The following is a 19,631-nucleotide window of genomic DNA, read 5'->3' as shown; positions in this document are numbered from 1 at the left end:
TGAAAGGATCTTCCCTCTTATCCCATGACAATGTAATTTACACAAGAGCCTTTAGTGAGGGACTTTGTCAAAGACTTTCTGAAAATCTAAGTTTACTATATCTACTGAATGCCCCTCGTCCACATGTTTGTTAACCCCTTCAAAGAACTTGAATAGATTAGTAAGACATGATTTCCCTTTACAGAAACCATGTTGACTTTTGCCCAACAAATTATGTTCTTCTACATGCCTAACAATTTTATTCTTAACTGTTGTTTTGACTAATTTGCCCGGTACCGACGTTAGACTTAGCGGTCTGTAATTGCCGTGATCGCCTCTAGAGCCCTTTTTAAATATTGGTGTCACATTAGCTACCTTCCAGTCAGTGGGTACAGAAGCCGATTTAAAGGCTAGATTACAAACCACAGTTAACAGTTCTGCAATTTCCCATTTGAGTTCTTTTAGAACCCTTGGGTGAATGCCATCCGGTCCCGGTGATTTGTTAACGTTAAGTTTTTCTATTTGTTCCAAAACCTTCTCTAATGACACTTCAATCCGGGACAATTCCGCAGATTCATCTCCCACAAAGGACGGTGCAGGTTTGGGAATCTCCTCAATGGAACACAGTGCAGGCACAAGAGCTTACCTTGAGTATGTGCAGTTATAGAATGGATTGTAACACCATACAGCCTTTGCAATTTAAAAATGTGACAAGTGAAGTATTTTATATTTGTCTGAAATATTTGAAAAACATAACAGCTTGAATGTTTTTATATAATTTAAAATAATTACCATGTACTATGCTTTTCCAAATAGACAACATTTTGTATTTTTTCTATCATATAGCATCATCTAAGTATAGGAAACTCTCTAGTTCAGCGTGATTTTAGTTAGCTGGATGTCCATTTATCATGGGTGTTGCCAAGTTTCCTGCAGTTCCATAAGGTTTGTTTACAGCCACCAGTCCCGACACAGTGCTCTGTTATTTAGCTCTAATTTACACCAAAATTTATTCTAAGAGCCCAGTAAGCAGTGGAAGTGTTGGTAATGTTGCTAGACAATACCGAACTCCCATGGTTCAGCAAATTCTCTGTTTCAGCATTGTCCATATCCCAAGGGTGCTGGACTAGAGCTATTCAACCTGTAGTAGTTGCATTTTTATTTAGTTCCTTTTTGTTAGAACAAATTTGTACAAAATCTCAATGCACCAAAAATATTACGAGATAAAGTAATGACATTATTCACTAATGACATATTTAAAATTAAAAGTAATTTCAGAGAACAAGTGAAATATTTACATTTTAAATATTTCTTGAAATGCATATATAGTATAGCAATGCCCAATAATGACCCAATTTGGTGATATTTATCCTAGCACAACCCTTTATTGCAAACTTCCCTTGACAGCAGAACACTAGAGCCAGGTAAAGGCTGAGTGAGTCTGGTAGCTCCATAGCCACTTCAAGCTTTTATACAATATAACCTCACTATGTCCTTCCCCACCCCCTCACACTCTAACAGCCATTATCCAGTATCTTGTCTTTCTCCGCTACCGAATAAGGTCACTCAAACAAGTAGGTCTAACAAGAAATTAAATGTATTTTCATTGATTTGTATTGTCACTGATTACCATTTATGTTACATTGTAACCTTTATAGTAGAGAGCACTTACTGTTGACATGCTGAGCCAGTCTTTGAGGGCCTGCAAAAGCTGAAGCCAAGGCCGCCTCTCTTTATTTGGAAAATCTTTACTTTTTTAAAAACTAAGTTTCAAGCTTTTTTTCTTTGTGACAATAGCCTTGAAAATATAAACCAACTTAACCCTGATTGCTAGGGTTGTAAGCTGTATGCTGAGTTTTCCTGAAGATGCCAAAATTATTCACAATCCCATCACTACCTACAGAGCTGATCTAGGGGGTTTCAGAAAAATCAGAGCTTTGCCTCTCTTGATTTTGGAGCACACGCCAGTTTAATTCACAACGGTATGTTGTAATGCTATTCAGCCCGCTGCTAAATGTGGCCATCGCAAGATGCCTGCTATAGGAAGCCTGCAGCTGAGTGACCTCTGACCACAAGGAGATCATCTCAACAGTGTGTGACTGAGAGTAAGAGGTTAATCCGAGTTTTGACCCTGACTCCCTCTGTGGTTTTGGTCAAAAACCAAAATGTTCAGACAGGGTTAGGTAAAGTTAGTCAAGGCATGCAGGGGTAGTAATACTTCTCTGCCTCTCAGGCTTTTCTGACAATTTAGTACTTAATGTTTTTAAAGTGCTTTAGGAAACCTAAAACTCACCAGATGGAAGACTGAACCCTCCTCTACCAGGACACCTAGCAGCTCTCAAAACCACACCTTGTTGTTCATTGCCATTTTTGTTAAATATTTTCAATTTTTCACAGATATCAACCTCGGTTTCCCACACACATACTCATCCCCAGGCACAAGCAGCTGCTGTGCCCTCTTCTGTAGCAGGAATCCAGGCAAAGGGGACCAAAATATTCTTTCCCATGAACCCCGTTTTACAATCAATTTGTCAGCGATATTCAGGGCAATACCAAAGGATCACCATGCTAACCGTTCTCAGAATTCTCACTCTGGCCTTGTGTACAGTGGTATATTTGGAGTCTGAAGCAGGAGCAAAAAATTGTTTTGTAGGCCAACCTAAAAATAGTAAAATGGTTTAATTTCTCCAGATCTGCTGAGAACTAAAACAAGAAATCATTCTGACTTGGACTAGTAGGTAACAATGAAGCTCCAGCACCATGCTGAAATTCTACAAAACTATACCTTTATCAACTCAAAAAAATCGTACTTTTAATAATAGACTGCCACAGATTTACTCAGACTTCTATGTTGTACTGCACGTTTTCTGGACTGTGACTTTTCACTGAGCCTCCTGCAGATTATAGCTTTTTGAAACTTAAACTGATCAATAGCTACCTGAGGTCTTCAAAGCCTCTCTGGATTTGCAATGATATCAGTAGAACATAAAGTGGAATAAAAACCCCTTTAAGTACAACAGTGTGATAGATGAATTCATACAGAAAAAAAATCAGGAGGATCCATTTCAAGCTCTGGGCTACCTGAGTTTGAGTTGCTGAAAATGTTTACAGTAACTGAAGACAGCAGCTATCCTTAATAATAGTTGACTTCTTGGGGGATCATATTTTCAAGGTAAAAATCTGAAACAGTAGTCTTGTGAAGAAGTGGGGTTCACAGGCTAGGGTTTTAATGTGAATTAAGGTGACCAGCACAAGAAGGTTTGTGATCAGAGTGCTTGTGGGGAAGAGAATAATAGATACCTGTTTTCTTTTACCTTTCCTCTCTTTTTCCTTTTCCCCATTTGGCTGCTACCCTTTTCTCCTTTTCCTTTCTTCAGCCTTCTGTTCCATGCTTTCATCCTCGTATTTCCCCTCAGCCACACTGTTCATGTCCTCTCTTACTTTTACTATCAGTACTTTGTCTCCTCTTCCCTTTTCCCTTTATATCTCCATGACTTGTACTATACTGCCATAGTCCACTGCTCACCAGCTGAGTAGGAGCAGGTAAGTAGAACTGTAGTCACAAGCCTCCAAACTGGGTCTTTAGCCTCCTCCCTTTGATAACTTAGATAGCAGTGCTGCTGAACCACCTATTGGTTCGCTATCTGCAGAAGTCTCTCAAGTCTTAACATGGATGTGACTTTGTGGGGTAAATTATCCCATTGGGGATTATTGTACTTTTACAGGGATGCAGAGAAATAATTCTACTTTTCTATGAGGCTTTAGAAATCATGCATGCCTATGCTACCCACCTACCTCAACGAGTTGGAGAACTTGATGGCTCTGGTGGTAAAGGGGAACAGTTGCAGCAACAAGGGAGGGAGACTAAACCTAAGGAGCAATAGGTAGCTTCTCTCCCTGGGAGTCTCTGGCATCTACTAGCCAACTAGGGAAAGAGGGATGCCTACTGGCTCTCATTCTCCAGCTCCCAGAATTTACCTGGTGCAGGAACCAAGTGGAGCTCCTTGCGGCTTCATTTCAGCAGCCCCATCCTACCCACCCTGACCTAGGGATGGGAATCCAGCCTGACATATACTGCAGATCTACCCAATCACTGGTTTGGGGGATATGCAGGAAGTTTTTCTCCCAAGGGCCAACTGGCAGAGGATCAGGTAGATTTTTGCTTTCCTAACAGCACTTTCAAGCCACAGTGAATTAAGTAGGAACAAACTTAGTACCTAACTGCTGAGGGTATGTCTACACTACCATCCTAGTTCGAACTAGGGTGGTAATATAGGCAACCGGAGTTGCAAATGAAGCCCGGGATTTAAATTTCCTGGGCTTCATTTGCATATAGCCGGGCGCCGCCATTTTTAAATGTCCGCTAGTGCGGACTCCGTGCCACGCGGCTATACCAGGCGTTTCACGAGGAGTAACGGTAGTTCAGAATAGGAAGCCTAGTGCAAACTACCAAGTCCGTGCCGTGTGTAGCCGCGCGGCACGGAGTCCGCACTAGCGGACATTTAAAAATGGCGGCGCCCAGCTATATGCAAATGAAGCCCGGGAAATTCAAATCCCGGGCTTCATTTGCAACTCTGGTTGCCTACATTACCACCCTAGTTCGAACTAGGGTGGTAGTGTAGACATACCCTGAGGTACTTGGTTAGAACTGTTTACACATCACAACTTGTAATCTATTTCCATTGCAGTCAGGAGAATAAAATGAATGGTTCCCAGAAATAAAACATCTTCAATATTGCTGATTAGCTTTGGGCTCATATTATAAGGTGAGACCATGTTATAGGTTGGCCTTTCCAGACTGTGGTAACTTTCTCGTGCTGAGGTCTGACCCTGTGGTCTCGTGTGGCAAAGTCCCTACTCTGGGTCACCCTCCGCACACTTATGGTGGGGTGTGCTAGGTCCTGAGGAGTGCTGAATCTGGCTGAGGATTAGGGTTGTCAGTTGTCCCTTACTATTTTCATCTCTGTGTATCAAGATAGGGAGCTACTGAATTCTGCAAAAAACATTTAGGCATATCCCTGATGAGTGCTGCTGCTTATTATTAATACTAATACTTAATAATAATATTGGGAAGAGAGATGGGGCAGGGATGATAAGAAAACAGTCTCTTGTTTTTGAAGTACAGTGTTTGCATCTCTGAGGATAGCCTACTCCACATTATGAGTTATATTTTGTACAGAATTTATTAGTAAGCTCAATGTATAGCTAAGAGAGGCTGTGTTACCTCTGTGTGTGTGCATTTAACTTAGTTATATGAGGAAAAGTATACTGAAGGTATAGCATGACTTGATCACTGTAAGCTGAAAAGAAATTGAGAGCCTGCAGTGCATTTTGTAAGGCGTTCAAAGGCCAGTCCAAGACCTTTACCAATCACTTTCCCAGCTGTACATCTTCTAAGATTTACAGGTAGGAGTTTCCACATACTATTGCCTTATTTTTGCAAGTTAGCAGAATTTCAAAGCTGGGAAGCAAGTAAGTTTCTTTTATCCCCTCTCCCATTTTTTCTCTTAAAATATATAGAAAACTGTTTTTTAAAAAAGTTATGTGTGTATACCTAAAATATTAGGAAAACTAGTATGACACTATATTGTGTCTTTGGAAATAATCATGTGTTCATTAAGAGACTCTCTCTTAATACATATATAGAAGTTGTCAGATTTTAGGGTACATGTGAAAATTTAATCATGGGGATTTTTAGGGCTTTATGTGGGGAAGGCGTATGAGTAATTTAAATAATTTTAATTAATGAAAACAAGAAAAGTAGTTATTTTTCCTAAGTTGAAAAGGCATCTTCACTTGCAACTATGTCCTCAAAACAGGCAAAATTATTTTCTTTAAACTTGCGAAAAGAATTCAGCTCTAGGCTGAAAACAAACATGGGAAATTTTATTTCATAAGGTTATTGTTTTGGAAAATTATCAACCACTCAGAATAGAGGTTTAGAATGAAAGTGCCACCTCAACCATAACTAAAATAAAAACAGCTAATGAATAAGTGCTTTCTGGCAAGAATAAATGAAAACTGTAAAGCCTGATGTGAACAGCGCAGAATACATAAAGGCATCAAAGTGAGTAAACATCAAATGAAAGATTATGGTTGTGACTGAGGAATCCACTCCAGAAAGAGATTGAACCTGGAACCTCGGTAACCCACAGAAGGAAGCTATTTGTTAAGCTAAAGGGAAATCTGCTTTCTCTGTTGCTTTTCTTTTCTCAGGTCTGCAAACTGCAGTCTGTGTTCCATAATTTCCTTTTCCTTCAAGGGATTCATCAAAGTAGAAGACTAGTCCCAACTTAGGTTATCTTGTAAAAACCAGATGAGATTAGATATATTTGACAGGAATATCTTAATAATTTCACATGTTCAGAAATTGCCTTTTCATTGGTAAATATATGTAACTTCCATAATTAATTCATGTTACATTGTTTCTATACTTGTACAGTGTATCTACTGCCTTGTTTTTTGAATTTTAGTTTATTTTTAAAAGTATAAATGGCTACACAGATGACACGTTGTTAAGCTGAAGAGTACTCTTGTGACAATAAATGGGTGCTTAGCACTAGAACTGACAGCCACTGTGGGCCCAGGGGTAAAATGTAGGGCAGCCTGACTCCCTACCCCTGAAAGGGGAGGAGTTTCAAGTGGAAGGGATGTGGCCAAGGGCAGTCAGTCCTTAGCACTGCCGGGCACCTCCCCCCAAATCCTCAAAGCCTCGTGGAGTGACAGAGCAGCGTTCCCGTGGCAATTCAAAGGGGCCCAGGACTCCAGTTGCCACCACTGTGGCAGTAGTAGTGGCAGTGACTAGGAGTTTGGGCCCCTTTGAAATGCCAGGCCCCTGTGCAATTGTCCCCTTTTTTGGTGATGGTATTGCCCGGTACACAGTACTGGCACCTCCAGACGCAGTACCGGCACCTCCAGTCAGAGCTCAACAACTTTTCCCCTGGAGTACCAGCACCTTTTTTTTCCAACAAAAAAAGCACTGCATACAGCCTACTATAAACTTGTTCAGTGATACTAAACAAAAATATTTTAAGGACTGAAAGATTGGCAGAACCACGTCAACCCTCTTCAAGAAAGATCGTACATCTGTGAATACTTGGACTACAGCACTTTATTGCATAATGAAATCAGTAAGGAAAGTTATGTATTGTGCATACTGTTTATACATACTTTTAAACGTATTTTTCTTTAATAATAAAATTTCTTCAAAGAAGGCAAAATCCATATCCAAATTTATACTCATAAACATCAAGTATAATGCTAACACTTCTTTCAATCATATGTTGCTGGCACTCTTATTTTTTTCAAGTCCAAACATGGCTCATAAGCTCTCTCTGGGCTTTGGAAATTTTCCCTCTTTTAGTATTTTCATCTTGGCACTTTTTCTTTACATCACAAATGGCTGTTGTCATAAACAGGAGGCTCTGTTACCCTCTGAGCAGAAAGCAAATATTTCTTTCCACTGCTGCTTGGAGTCTGAAGATCATATCCAAACCAAAGTTTCCTCTATGCTAGTGCATTCATCATGCTGCCCTATCAAATGATTGACTCAGCATGCTATTACTAGTGGGAATATAAAATTAAGCTACAAAGTGACATTTTTAAAGCTTGTCAGAATTGGTAATATCCGTATTTTTTTTATTTTAGTGCATCCTTACGAAAGGAAAACAAGAGCATATTGGCCCCAAAGTGCTTTTAAACTGATCCTTCCTTCTGTTCTCCTCTCTGCTACCCAGGGGCAAGCATAGCAAAAAGCAAAGTTTATTCCCATGTCATCTGGTGCTCTGACTTCCAGAATCCAGCTGATCACCACAGCTGCAATAAATAAAGCATCTATTCAAAAAGTTTTGATGCCAAAAATTATTCAACAGTCTTTTGGCTAAGCACATAGATTGATGGAAAGCAGCATATATAATTTATTGTGCCTCTTCCTCACTATCAAGATTGCTGAGTAATAATTGGAAACTAGATGGGGGAAATAGTATATGAACGATACCAAGCCCTTTTTTAAAATTTACAGTTATTAATTTAACAAAACAATGCGAGTATAATTAACCCTGAAACCTCCTCAATTTGTTAGCAAAAGTTGAAGATGAGCTTCTGAAATATGCAAGAAGTTTTACTTTATATATGATTCTGCTCTTTTTTGTACTATATTTCTAATATATCATATATCTTGCTCGCTCACACGCACATTTTTATTAAACATCTTGTTGAGGATACATCTCATGGGACATAAGTTGATAAGAACTTAAATGGTCCACTTGTAACACTAAATAATATACTGTACTATGATCTCACTTATAGGACCAGCCCAGTAAGTATCATGAGAAGAAAGAAATGATGGTGTGAATATTCCTCTTGGTTAAAATGTTTGTTCTGGTCCCAAAGTAGTCATTTTAAATGCATTCCTTCTGTACAGAAAAAAATATTTTCCTCTTTGTTTCCTTTTTCTAGGCTGAGGTTCAGCTATGCTATCTGGAAGCACAAAGAGATGCTGTTGAACAGATGTCCTTAAAGCTGTATAGTGAACAGTACAACAGCAGTAGCAAGCGAAAGGAAGAGTTTGCTGATATGTCAAAAGTTCACACAGTGGGAAGTAATGGGTAGGAAACTATTCTTTTTGTTGTTTTATTCTCTCTGATCTGTACTTTCTTTACATGATTTTTTTTTTTTTTTTTTTTACTGCTAGCCAGGATATTTTTCCTTAACCAAGAGACAAGGAAACACACTATGTATATTTATTGTCATATTAATTACTGCAAAAATTAATGGATCATTTTTATCTACGTTAATTGCTTCACTCCCAGGACTACCAAACTTCTTTTTCCTAATAGCAGTCCATTATCTCCATGAGAAATTTTGTCCATCCTTAAATTTCAGCCTTTAGTATCCAGGCTTTCTTTCTCTTTATTAATTTCTTCTGAGGCTTTCAGGTTTCCTACTATGTTTTTTCCAAAGACTTCCATCACATGTCAGTATCTTTTTATACCAGACTTCCTTAGAGATCATTTTACTTGAGAATAGGTTGGTAAACGTGAAGCCTTTCATTTCTAAATTCCTGGTTTAAATATGGCCCAGTGCCATACAGACTGAATGCTGTAGGCACAAGAATTCTCCAGGAAATACTTGATTAAATGTTGTTTCATCCAAAATTGATAGCCAATTAGGCAAAACCAGAACTTTTAGTGGAAATACAGCTGTTTTGACAGGAAGATTTTGCAGATCTAGAATGGAATTTTTGGTCAATATGATATCAAGCAAGAAACCCACTCCAGAATAGCTTGGTGGTTAAGGCCCTGTGAGCAATCCAAGTTCAATTCCCCACTTCTCCACATTCTGAGTGAGTTCCCAAACCAGTTTAATGTCAGGGCACTTGTTCTGATTTATGCAATCAATATTTGCTTATTTATACAAACTGGAACAATGCCAACAGGTGAGATTAAGAGAGACTGCCATTGATTAGGCAGATGAAGGAGTTGAATTGGGTTTCTCATTTCCCAGTGGGCTGCTCTGATCACCAGACTGTTCTACCCCAGCCACATGCTCTTTCTTTGTCTCTTTTTGGTTATTCTTGAAAAAAAAATCAAAAGGTCTCTGTTACATCCCAAATAGCATCAATTTGGGAGAACTGTTTCCCAGAAAGTGCTATAACTATTACTTTAGCTGTTGTCTGTTGAGATTTCTGTATCTAATAAGTTGGTCATCTCAGTCTGATTCCCTGCACATAATCTCTTCCCCAGTTCTTTCTACTGTAGATATATACAGAGTTTGCATTTTCTCTCATTCCCCATGTAGACACTGTCCCTTGAACAGTCTACATAAGGATTTGTTCCAAACTTCCACTGATGTAAGAGGAAAAATGCCCTATCCCTATGCTCTGAATATTTCCCTCCCCTTTAGTGATATTTAGGTCCATGGCTGATCTACCTACTACAAGCATTCTAGTTACTATCCTCAGATGCACTGGTGCAGCTTTGTCAGGACTAACTTTCAAAGGGTCATGCAACACATCTCTAATGTATGGTCCTAAACATAGTATCTTATCATAGTATCAGTGGCAAGCATTGCACATATAAATGACAAAATTGCACATGCAAATGACATTTTAGATGTTTAACCTCTTGCTTGAAAGCCATAAATCGGCTATTTAGAAATTTAGATTTGGATGTTCAAAGGGGCCTAAAGAACAAAGAGTGCCAACCTTCACTGACATCCATCTTGAGTGGCTAAATTCCTCATGCCCTGTGGAAAATCTGATCCTTATATTCTGCCCCCATTTGATTGCAGCTACAAGATAAAGAGTCGTTTTTTAAATATTTGACTCTCAGGTCACAAAAATCATTGCACAACAGTTCTGCACAAATTGTTTTTATGGTTGGCACTAGGTATGGAAGTAAGCAGGATTCTGCCTTTGTAATCAAGATCCCACTAATTCTATCTGATTAGCCCACATCCATTTCCTAAAAGAGTCTTCTTTCTGTATAATAGAGAAAAGTCTACAAGGCTTGTGTATCTTTTGAGAGGATAAATAATAACGTCGAGTTACTCGGTCCTCAACACTGGAGAAGAAAGTTCTGGAGGCACAGCACCTCAGATCAGCAGGACCACACTTGTTTTCTCCAAGCAATGACTTTCTGTACATACGAAAATGAAGGAAATAATTAAAATTCTGTTGTAGATTCTTAAAAAGCTTTCTTTTCACTGTGCTGTTAAATTCCATGACGCAGAGACCTCAGTATGCCAGTGAGCCCAAAAAGCATAAGGTAACTTCTCCCAAACCCACTGTATTTAACAATACCTCTTGCTCACCAATCCTTTTTCCAGACAGCTATACCATGTATTGGATGTTAAGCAGGAATTCAGGCTTCATGTCTTGTATCTATAGACTCAAGAAGAGGTCTGGAAGTTCTGGAATCCTTTGCATCCTTTTGACAATTTAAGACCTATTGAAAACTCTGAATAGCTGGCTTTTAGGGTGACCAGACAAAAAACGGTTGGGAGTGAAAGATGATAGGCACCTATGTAAGCTAAAGTACAAAATATTGGCACTGTCCCTATAAAATCGGGACATCTGGTCAACATACTAGCTTTTGGATGTAAAGCAACTAATTAGATATCAAAATGTTGAGGAGTAATATGAGAATGCCCATGAATTAGAGATCTGATGGATGGCCCTTTGTAGCTGTTCAGGAGGAAATACCTACAGTGGGAAAAAGGTAAGAATCAGGATATAGTGAAAGGAAGATACATTTACAGTGGGAATAGATGAGAAATAGATTTAAGTGCAGAGAAGAGATGGATAAAATGAGACCAGTAAGGCTGTGTCTGCACAATAGACAATCTCTGAGGGTATGTCTACACTACCCTCCTAGTTCGAACTAGGAGGGTAATGTAGGCATACCGCACTTGCAAATGAAGCCCGGGATTTGAATTTCCCGGGCTTCATTTGCATAAGCGGGGAGCCGCCATTTTTAAAACCCCGCTGGTTCGAACCCCGTGCAGCGCGGCTACACGGGGCTCAAACTAGGTAGTTCGGACTAGGATTCCTAGTGGAACGAGGTGTACCGGTAGTTCAGAATAGGAATCCTAGTCCGAACTACCTAGTTCGAGCCCCGTGTAGCCGTGCTGCACGGGGTTTGAACCAGCGGGGTTTTAAAAATGGCGGCTCCCCGCTTATGCAAATGAAGCCCGGGAAATTCAAATCCCGGGCTTCATTTGCAAGTGCGGTATGCCTACATTATCCCGCTAGTTCGAACTAGCGGGGTAGTGTAGACATACCCTGAGGTAGGAGTACAAGGGATTAGGACATGTCTGCAGAATAGGGATAGTTTCAATGAAAATGAGTAGGGACCAATTTATGTCTGCATAGGAATGGCTTCAGGGAGAATAAAGGATAACAGAATTGGGATCTGTTGCAGTAGAACGATGGTCACCAACTGCATAGGAAGAGCTCAAGGGGAGTAGTAGGGATGAGCTGCAAAATTATGAGACTTGCACCGGTTCAGATTCTGAACACCCTTAGTCTGGACCCACATTTACTGTGTTTAGTAAACTACTGCACAGGTCACAGAACTATTTCTTCCAGTCCACTGGCCATACATATTAGATTGTATTTAGGGCTGCAGAATCAAGCTTTGAGGCTATATCTAGACTACATCCCACTTTTGAAAGAGGGATGTAAAATAGATCAAAATTGCAAATGAAGCCAGGAGTTGAATTTCTCGTGCTTCATTTGCATAATGGCGGCTATGCGTTCTTTCGAAAATGGGTATTTCGAAAGTGAAACTCCTGTCTAGACGCAGGTCTTTCGAAAAAAAACCCTTTTTTTGAAAGATCCTGTACTCAAAAAATGAGGACGGACCAGTTTATGTCCGCAAAAAATGAGGAGTACAGGATCTTTCGAAAAAGGGGTTCTTTTTTTTCTCCCAAAAGAACCATGTCTAGACAGCAGTTTCACTTTTGAAATACCCATTTTCGAAAGAATGTGAGGCTGCCATTATGCAAATTACGCACAGGAAATTCAAATCCCAGCTTCATTTGCAATTTCAATCTGTCTAATTTACATCCCTCTTTCGAAAGAGGTATGTAGTTTAGACATGCCCTGAATGCAGTGACTGAACATTATGCAATGCTCCAGATATGCACAGAATTTAAAGCAATCTTATTTTGTAAAGCTGTTATGGTCAGAAATTTTGGTTTCCTCTAGAGCATGCCTATGGAAAGAAGATCTAACAGATGATGACCCAGAAACTTGAAAGAATTTTTTTATCTGGTTAGATTTTTTTTGGCAGGCATACTCCTATGCTTACAGTACTTCTAAATGCCATGTGAGCTGTGCCATCAAAGAAATAATACAATCTGGAGGTCTGTGTCAGACATGAAAAAAATGGCTGATGGAAATAGCTCCACATTCCTTTTTATTTATTAATGGCACAGACGAGCTGGTTTTCTCATGAGAAAGCTGCTCATGAATTTTCATTCAAAATAATAAATTGATGTCCATATTTTAAGAAATATGTTTAGAGTTTAAGGGATAAGACATGCAGTTCTGTATATCTTTCCTTATGTTTACCAAGCTAAAATATATCTTAATGTTGTTAAAAACATTATATTGCAAACATGACTTTAGTCTATTAAGCATAAAACTATATTCAAGGAAGTTTAATCATTTATTCTTTAGCACACCTTGTTGCATTCCCCTTGGGAATCTTTGAATATCTTTTATTCGATGAATATTTTGGACCAAAAACACTTGCTCTACATTTTTAAAAGTAATCAGTAGACTTGGATAATCCAGCACAATCAAATCATTTCTGCAGTTCCTACATCTAGCACACATACAGTATTTCAGAAGCTAAGCTTCTCTTGATTCTGCCTCAGGCAATGTGAAAAATTACCTGCTAAGTATCAAAAAAATGGATTCTGAATATAGAGGGAATATTCAACCTAACAGAAATGTTGACAGCTATATTTTAATCTTAACCTATCACTGAACCTACATTTATCCTATTTTGTTAACTTCTTTATTTGTTCCTGTTACCTTATAAATTTTATCAAATTAGTAATATCTGCTACGTTTTTTAAAACAAAGAATATCTTTAAAATCCAAGAGATTTTTAACGATTAATTCATAGTTATATCAAAACAGTTAACATTCTTTAGACAACTTGTAAACTAAACTTCATAATAATTAAACATAGATTTGCATAGCAAAAATTAGACCTTATTCCAGATCCAGATTTTCAAGTCCCAGAGTGTCAGATGTGTTTGGATCCAGAACTTTAATTTTGCCAGTTATAATAAAATTCTGGTCCATTTATGGGTTTTAATAACCACCCAATACCCATTTTTCAAAGGAGTAGAGTGTTTAGATCTAGATTTTGGTTCAGTTCATCTCTAATTCTTGAATTAGATTCTCACCTGATGTACACAGTTAAGACACTAGGAAGTCAATGAAGCTATATTCATATACCAATTAAGCTAAAAATCTGGCCTCTTGCCTTGTAAAATATACGTCTTTAATAACCAGCATTCTACCCTGTCAGTCTTTAAGAGCTGGGATAAGTTTTGGAGGAAACAATATCAAAAATGGAGTATTTAACATGCAGAATGGCTAGGCAGTTCTCTGAGGTTTTTAGGTAAGGATTCTGTTTCACTGCATTCTAAATACCATGGATTTTATTCCTGAAGGTTATAGGTTTATATTAGCTTCAAAATAAAGGTCCAGTCAAACACCTCATGAGAAATTACAACAGCCTTCAACTTCCAATGAAACTATTGTTCTCCAACCACAATAATTTGGTTGTGCATGGCCTGCTCTTCTTTACAATAGCACCATTGCTTACCTTTTCAGGACAGGAAATACAACCTCATAAATTATTGAGCAAGAGTATGTGAAATGTAGTGGATTGATCTAGAGATAATGCAGAAAAAAACACTAGTGCGCTATCCAGTACTTTCTTAGTTGTCTTGGTGGAAGTAATATTACAGAGAACTAAATGCTTTCTCCACCCTTCCTTCCTTCCTCTCAAAAAAGTGTGTATCTCATCACATTAACTATATCTACATAAGTTCAAAATCACCTTGGATATGGTACACTAATTAATGGTAATTCAGACTACAATAGTAAATACATTATATTTATGGTACAGTAACTCCTAACAATGTTATAGTCATGTTCCTGAAAAATGCTACTGTAAGCAAAATGATGTTAAGTGAATCCAATTTCCCTATAACAATTAATGTAAGTAGATGGGGTTAAGTTCCAGGGGAAATTTTTTCAGCAAAGGGCAGTATGTACATACGCAGAATAAACTTTAAACAATTTTAAACAATTTAATACTGTGACTGTATTGTAACAATTTAACACATCAATGATGACTGTGAAGCTTAGTTTAGGTGATTAATATAGAGGGTGGACTATTTCCCAGGGAATGTCTTTCTATTAAATGATGAACTAGCAATAGGTTGAAACTTCAAGGGTTAATATGCTGTTAATGTAGCCTCACAGTGTAGAGACAGCATGGCCTGAGGTAGAAGGGAGGAAACACAATAGATGCACAGAGGTGGCTGCAAACACTTCCCAGAAAACAGAGGTACAGTTTGGGGGGCTTGATGAGGGGAGGGAGGGATATCCTGATATCTATGCCCTTCTCTCTCCTCCTCCCTCCACCACATGCACAGCAAGCAGGAAGCTCCCAGGAGCAGCTCCAAGGCAGAAGGCAGGAGCAGCACAGCAGTGCAGGAGAGGGGCAGCTGAACACCTTACAGCAGTGGTCACCAACCAGTAGATTGGGATCTACAGGTAGATCTTGCAGCCTCTGACAGGTGATCCTGACTGGTTTGGACGGGAAGCAATCAAGTGCTGGGACTTCAGTTGCCCCTCCACCCACTGTCATGCTGCTCCTGCCCTATGACTTGGACCTACCCCGCTGGGCTCCCCCTGATTGTTGTGCAGAGTGTGTGAGGGAGAAGAGGTGGGTGCTGATGTCAGGGTGTCCCCCCACTCTATTTCCACACAGAGAAGGGGATGGAGGGAGCTTGGCAATGCAGATCTGTCACTCTCACACACTGTGTGTGTGTCTGTCATTCTCACAAACATAGTGTCCTGCACTCTCATTTCCCAACCCAACACATACGTGGGGGGTTGTTGTTACTTCTTGAAACTGCTTGAAAAGTGTGCTCTTTATGGTTTTTGATTGGTCTGTGCATTTTATAATTATCATTTCTCTTATGCTTAAATTTAATTCTTTGAGTAGTGAGTTCTAAAATGCCTAACCTGTCATCACTGGAGTAATTATCCCCCTGCACTCCTGGAAGTGGCTGGCATGTCCCTGCAGCCCTTGAGAAAAGCAGAGCAGGGGGTCTCCACATGCTGACCTTGCCTGCAGACACTGCTCCTGCAGCTCCCATTGCTCAGTAAGGGTACGTCTACACTACAACGTTAATTCGAACTAACTTAGTTCGAATTAGTTAATTTGAACTAAGCTAATTCGAACTAACGGATCTAGACTACAAAACTAGTTTGAATTAGCGTTTTGCTAATTCGAACTAGCGCGTCCACATTACGTGGACCCTGAACCAGGCTTGAGGATGGCCAGAAGCAGTGCTGGCAGGGCATCAGAGGAGGACTTAGAGCGTGGAGATGCTGTCTCAGGCTAGCCGAGGGCTGTGCTTAAAGGGTCCCGACCCCCACCCCGGACAGACAGTTCTCTGGGTGCCCTGCTTGCAAAGCAGTCCTGGCTTGGAGTGCCCAGAGTACCCACACTGGGCACATCACAGCACTCGGTCATCAAACCGGCTGCACTTGCCGCAGGCTGCCATCTGGGGAGAGGGGGCAATTGGGGGACTGCAGGAGAGCTTCCACCCCCAGAAGCCCACAGAGCCAGCCCAGTCCTCCCCATCGGGGGTACGTACCCCATTCCTCCCTCACCTCCTTCCACTTATCCTTCCCTAGCCCCTCTTCTTAATGTACAAAATAAAGGACAATTGTGTTCAAAAATGGAATCTGTCTTTATTGAACAAAACTGGGGGAGACTGGGAAAAGGAGGTGGGAGAGGGGAAGAGAGAGGCTGGGAGAGGGGAGGGCAACTAAAATGATCAGGGGTTGGGAACAGGTCCCATGTGAAGAAAGGCTAAAGAGACTGGGACTTCTCAGCTTAGAAAAGAGGAGACGGAGGGGGGACAGGATAGAGGTCTCTAAAAGCAGGAGTTGGGTGGAAAGGGTGCATCAAGAAAAGTTCTTCATTAGTTCCCATAAAGAAGGACTAGAGGACACCAAAGGAAAGGAATGGGTAGCAGGCTTCAAACTAGTAACAGAAAGTTGTTCTTCACAAAGCAAAGAGTCAACCTGTGGAACTCCTTGCTGCAGGAGGCTGTGAAGGCTAGAACTGGAACAGAGTTTAAAGGGAAGTGAGATCAAGTGATGGAGGTTGGGTCCATGGAGTGGTATTAGCCAGGGGGTAGGAGTGGTGTCCCTGCCCAAAGTTTGTGGAAGGCTGGAGAGGGATGGCACGAGACAAATGGCTTGGTCACTGTCTCCGGTCCATCCCCTCCAGGGTCCCTAGGGTTGGCTGCTGTCGGCAGACAGGCTACTGGGCTAGATGGACGTTTGGTCTGACCCAGGACGGCCATTGTAAGCTCAGGGCTCAGGGTCGGGGGTCTCAGTGGACCACCTTGATTTTCATGCACTCCTGCTCCTGGGTGGCCAGGCTGGCAGTTCTCCTGCCCTAGACGGCCACTTTCCTGTGCCTAGTGCGGAGATCGTGGACGAGGTCCACCACGTCTGCACTAGCCCAGGCGGGTGCCCGCCTCTTGCGGTCCCGGGCAAGCTCCCGGGAGCCGCCAGCCTGGTCCCGGGAAGAGGGGGAGGGCTGGGGGGCATCAGGTGGCTGGCTCGATCCGTGCCAGGTGCAGGGTCTGCTGGCTGGGTGCTGGCAGGCTTGCACCTGGCACGGGCACCGTAGCCAGCCCGTGCCCCTTTAAGGGGTCCGGGGCCGGGAGGGGGGCATAGAGTTTCCCTGGTGTTGGCCAGAGTGGCCACCAGGGAAACCTGGGAAGCCTTAGCCTCCCACTAGTTCGAATTAAGGGTCTACACAGCCCTTAATTCGAACTAGCTAGTTCGAACTAGGCTTAATCCTCGTAAAATGAGGATTAAATTCGAACTAGCGGAGCACTAGTGTAGCGCCTATTAAAGTTAGTTCGTACTAACGTCAGTTAGTGCGAACTAACTCTGTAGTGTAGACATACCCTAATAGGGAAATGTGGCCAGTAGAAGCTGTGGGCTCACTGCCTGTAGATGACGGGCAGCACATGGTGCCATGGAGCTATTGCTGTACATACCCTGCCTTAACTCCACTGCTCCACCTCCCAGAAGCTTTCTTAGTTAAACAGTGCCCAGCCAGAACCTGCTTCCTGAACCCTTGTCCCAGCCCTGAACCTCCTCCTACACCCAACCTGCTGCCCCAGACATGAGTTCCCCTGCACCCAAACTCCTTCCCAGAGCTTGCACCTGAAACTCCTTCTGGATCCCAACTCCCTACCTTGGTCCAAGGCCTGAGCTCCACCCATACTCCAAACTCCTTGGCCCAAGACCAGAGTCTGTACTGCAACCCTCTATCCCAGCCTGATAAAAAGTGAGTGAGGCTAGAGGTGGAAGGGGGATGGCATGAGCAGGGTGAGGCCTCGGAGAAGGGGTGGATTGGGGCAGGGCATCAAAGAAGGGGCAGGAAGGAATTGGGGCAAAGGTATTTGGGTTTGAGGTAGATCTTACATTACACTTAAATTGAAAAAGTGATCTTGTGGTTAAAAAGGTTGGCGACTACCACCTTACAGGAAACTTACAGAAGCGGATAGAGGGCTACTTAGCCCATCCTGGTTCCAAATCCATATAAAGACAAGTTGCTTTTCCAGAAAAGCATACAAGTAGTGGACAAAGTATGCAGCCAAATGATGTTCTAAGGGAGCATTGCACAACTTTAAATAAGCATGTGCTCTCATAGATAAGCAACATAACAATGAAGTGAGGACCATATTAAGTGAGGAGTTAACTGTATTATTATTTCTTTTGTTCCTTTATTGCATATTTTCTCACTTCATTTATAACATTAATGAAAAAGATGTTGTGAGGGAGTGAAGAGAGGAGGGCCTGGCATCACAGGGGTTAAACAAAACCTTTTGGCCCAGCTAGCCCCACCCTGCTTTACTGGTAGCCAATGCCAGGCCTGGAGGCTCAGTTAGGGGCTGACCAGCAAGGAGACAGGAATGTGGTTCTGCTGACTGCAGGACAGGAACCAAAGCCCGTCCACTTGGCCAGCCACAGGAGCAAGTAAGCATACAACCGCACCCCTCTGGGACAGTGGGGGAAACCTGCTAGAACCCTAGCTAAGGGGGAAATCTGGGCTCTGGGGATCATGCCCCAAACTTAGAGAAAATACTCATATAGGGTATGTCTACACTAGCCCCCTAGTTCGAACTAGGGAGGCTAATGTAGGCATTCGAAGTTGCAAATGAAGCCCGGGATTTAAATATCCCGGGCTTCATTTGCATCTTCCTGGGCGCTGCCATTTTTAAATGTCCCTTAGTCCAAACTCCGTGCTCGCGGCTACACACGGCACGGAGTAGGTAGTTCGAATTAGGATCTCTAATTTGAACTACCGGTACTCCTCGTGGAACCTAATTAGAACTACCTACTCCATGCCGCGTGTAGCCGCGGGCATGGAGTTCAGACTAAGGGACATTTAAAAATGGCGGTGCCTGGGAAGATGCAAATGAAGCCCGGGATATTTAAATCCCAGGCTACATTTGCAACTTCCAATGCCTACATTAGCCTCCCTAGTTTGAACTAGGGGGCTAATGTAGACATACCCATAGTGGGCTGGAGTTTCTAGGCTGGGGCACCAGCTGCAGGGTTCTGCACCCCTTTTCTGCTGGCAATTTCTGGGTTCTTAACCACTAGGCCATCCTGCTGCCACAGAGACTTGGCCACAGATGTTAAAAAACTAGGTAAAATTTTTTATATAGTTGAAAAAATAGCCTTTGTAAGAAATATTAATTTCATGGACAGGAACACATACTGTTATATACTCATTTGACCTACAATTATGTTTTTCTTCAATTGTTATTAATAAGACTTTTGGTCAGTTACAGTT

At 41.4% G+C, this 19,631-nt stretch overlaps 1 protein-coding gene across 3 annotated transcripts in view; it reads left to right on the top strand.

The window, feature by feature from the left end:
- AKAP6 (A-kinase anchoring protein 6) overlaps nucleotides 1-19,631 on the top strand; it is a 384,054-nt gene that overhangs the window by 265,430 nt on the left and 98,993 nt on the right. For all 3 annotated transcript variants that reach the window (XM_075926957.1, XM_075926955.1, XM_075926956.1), the window contains one exon: nucleotides 8,437-8,585. In XM_075926957.1, the coding sequence (XP_075783072.1) occupies nucleotides 8,437-8,585 (149 nt within the window). The remainder of the gene's footprint in view (nucleotides 1-8,436; nucleotides 8,586-19,631) is intronic.

This window comes from Pelodiscus sinensis, chromosome 4 (genome assembly GCF_049634645.1).
Source record: "Pelodiscus sinensis isolate JC-2024 chromosome 4, ASM4963464v1, whole genome shotgun sequence".
Classification (NCBI taxonomy): domain Eukaryota; kingdom Metazoa; phylum Chordata; order Testudines; family Trionychidae; genus Pelodiscus; species Pelodiscus sinensis.
The sequence above is the reverse complement of the archived record's forward strand: the minus strand, read 5'-3'. Positions and strand labels throughout refer to the sequence as shown.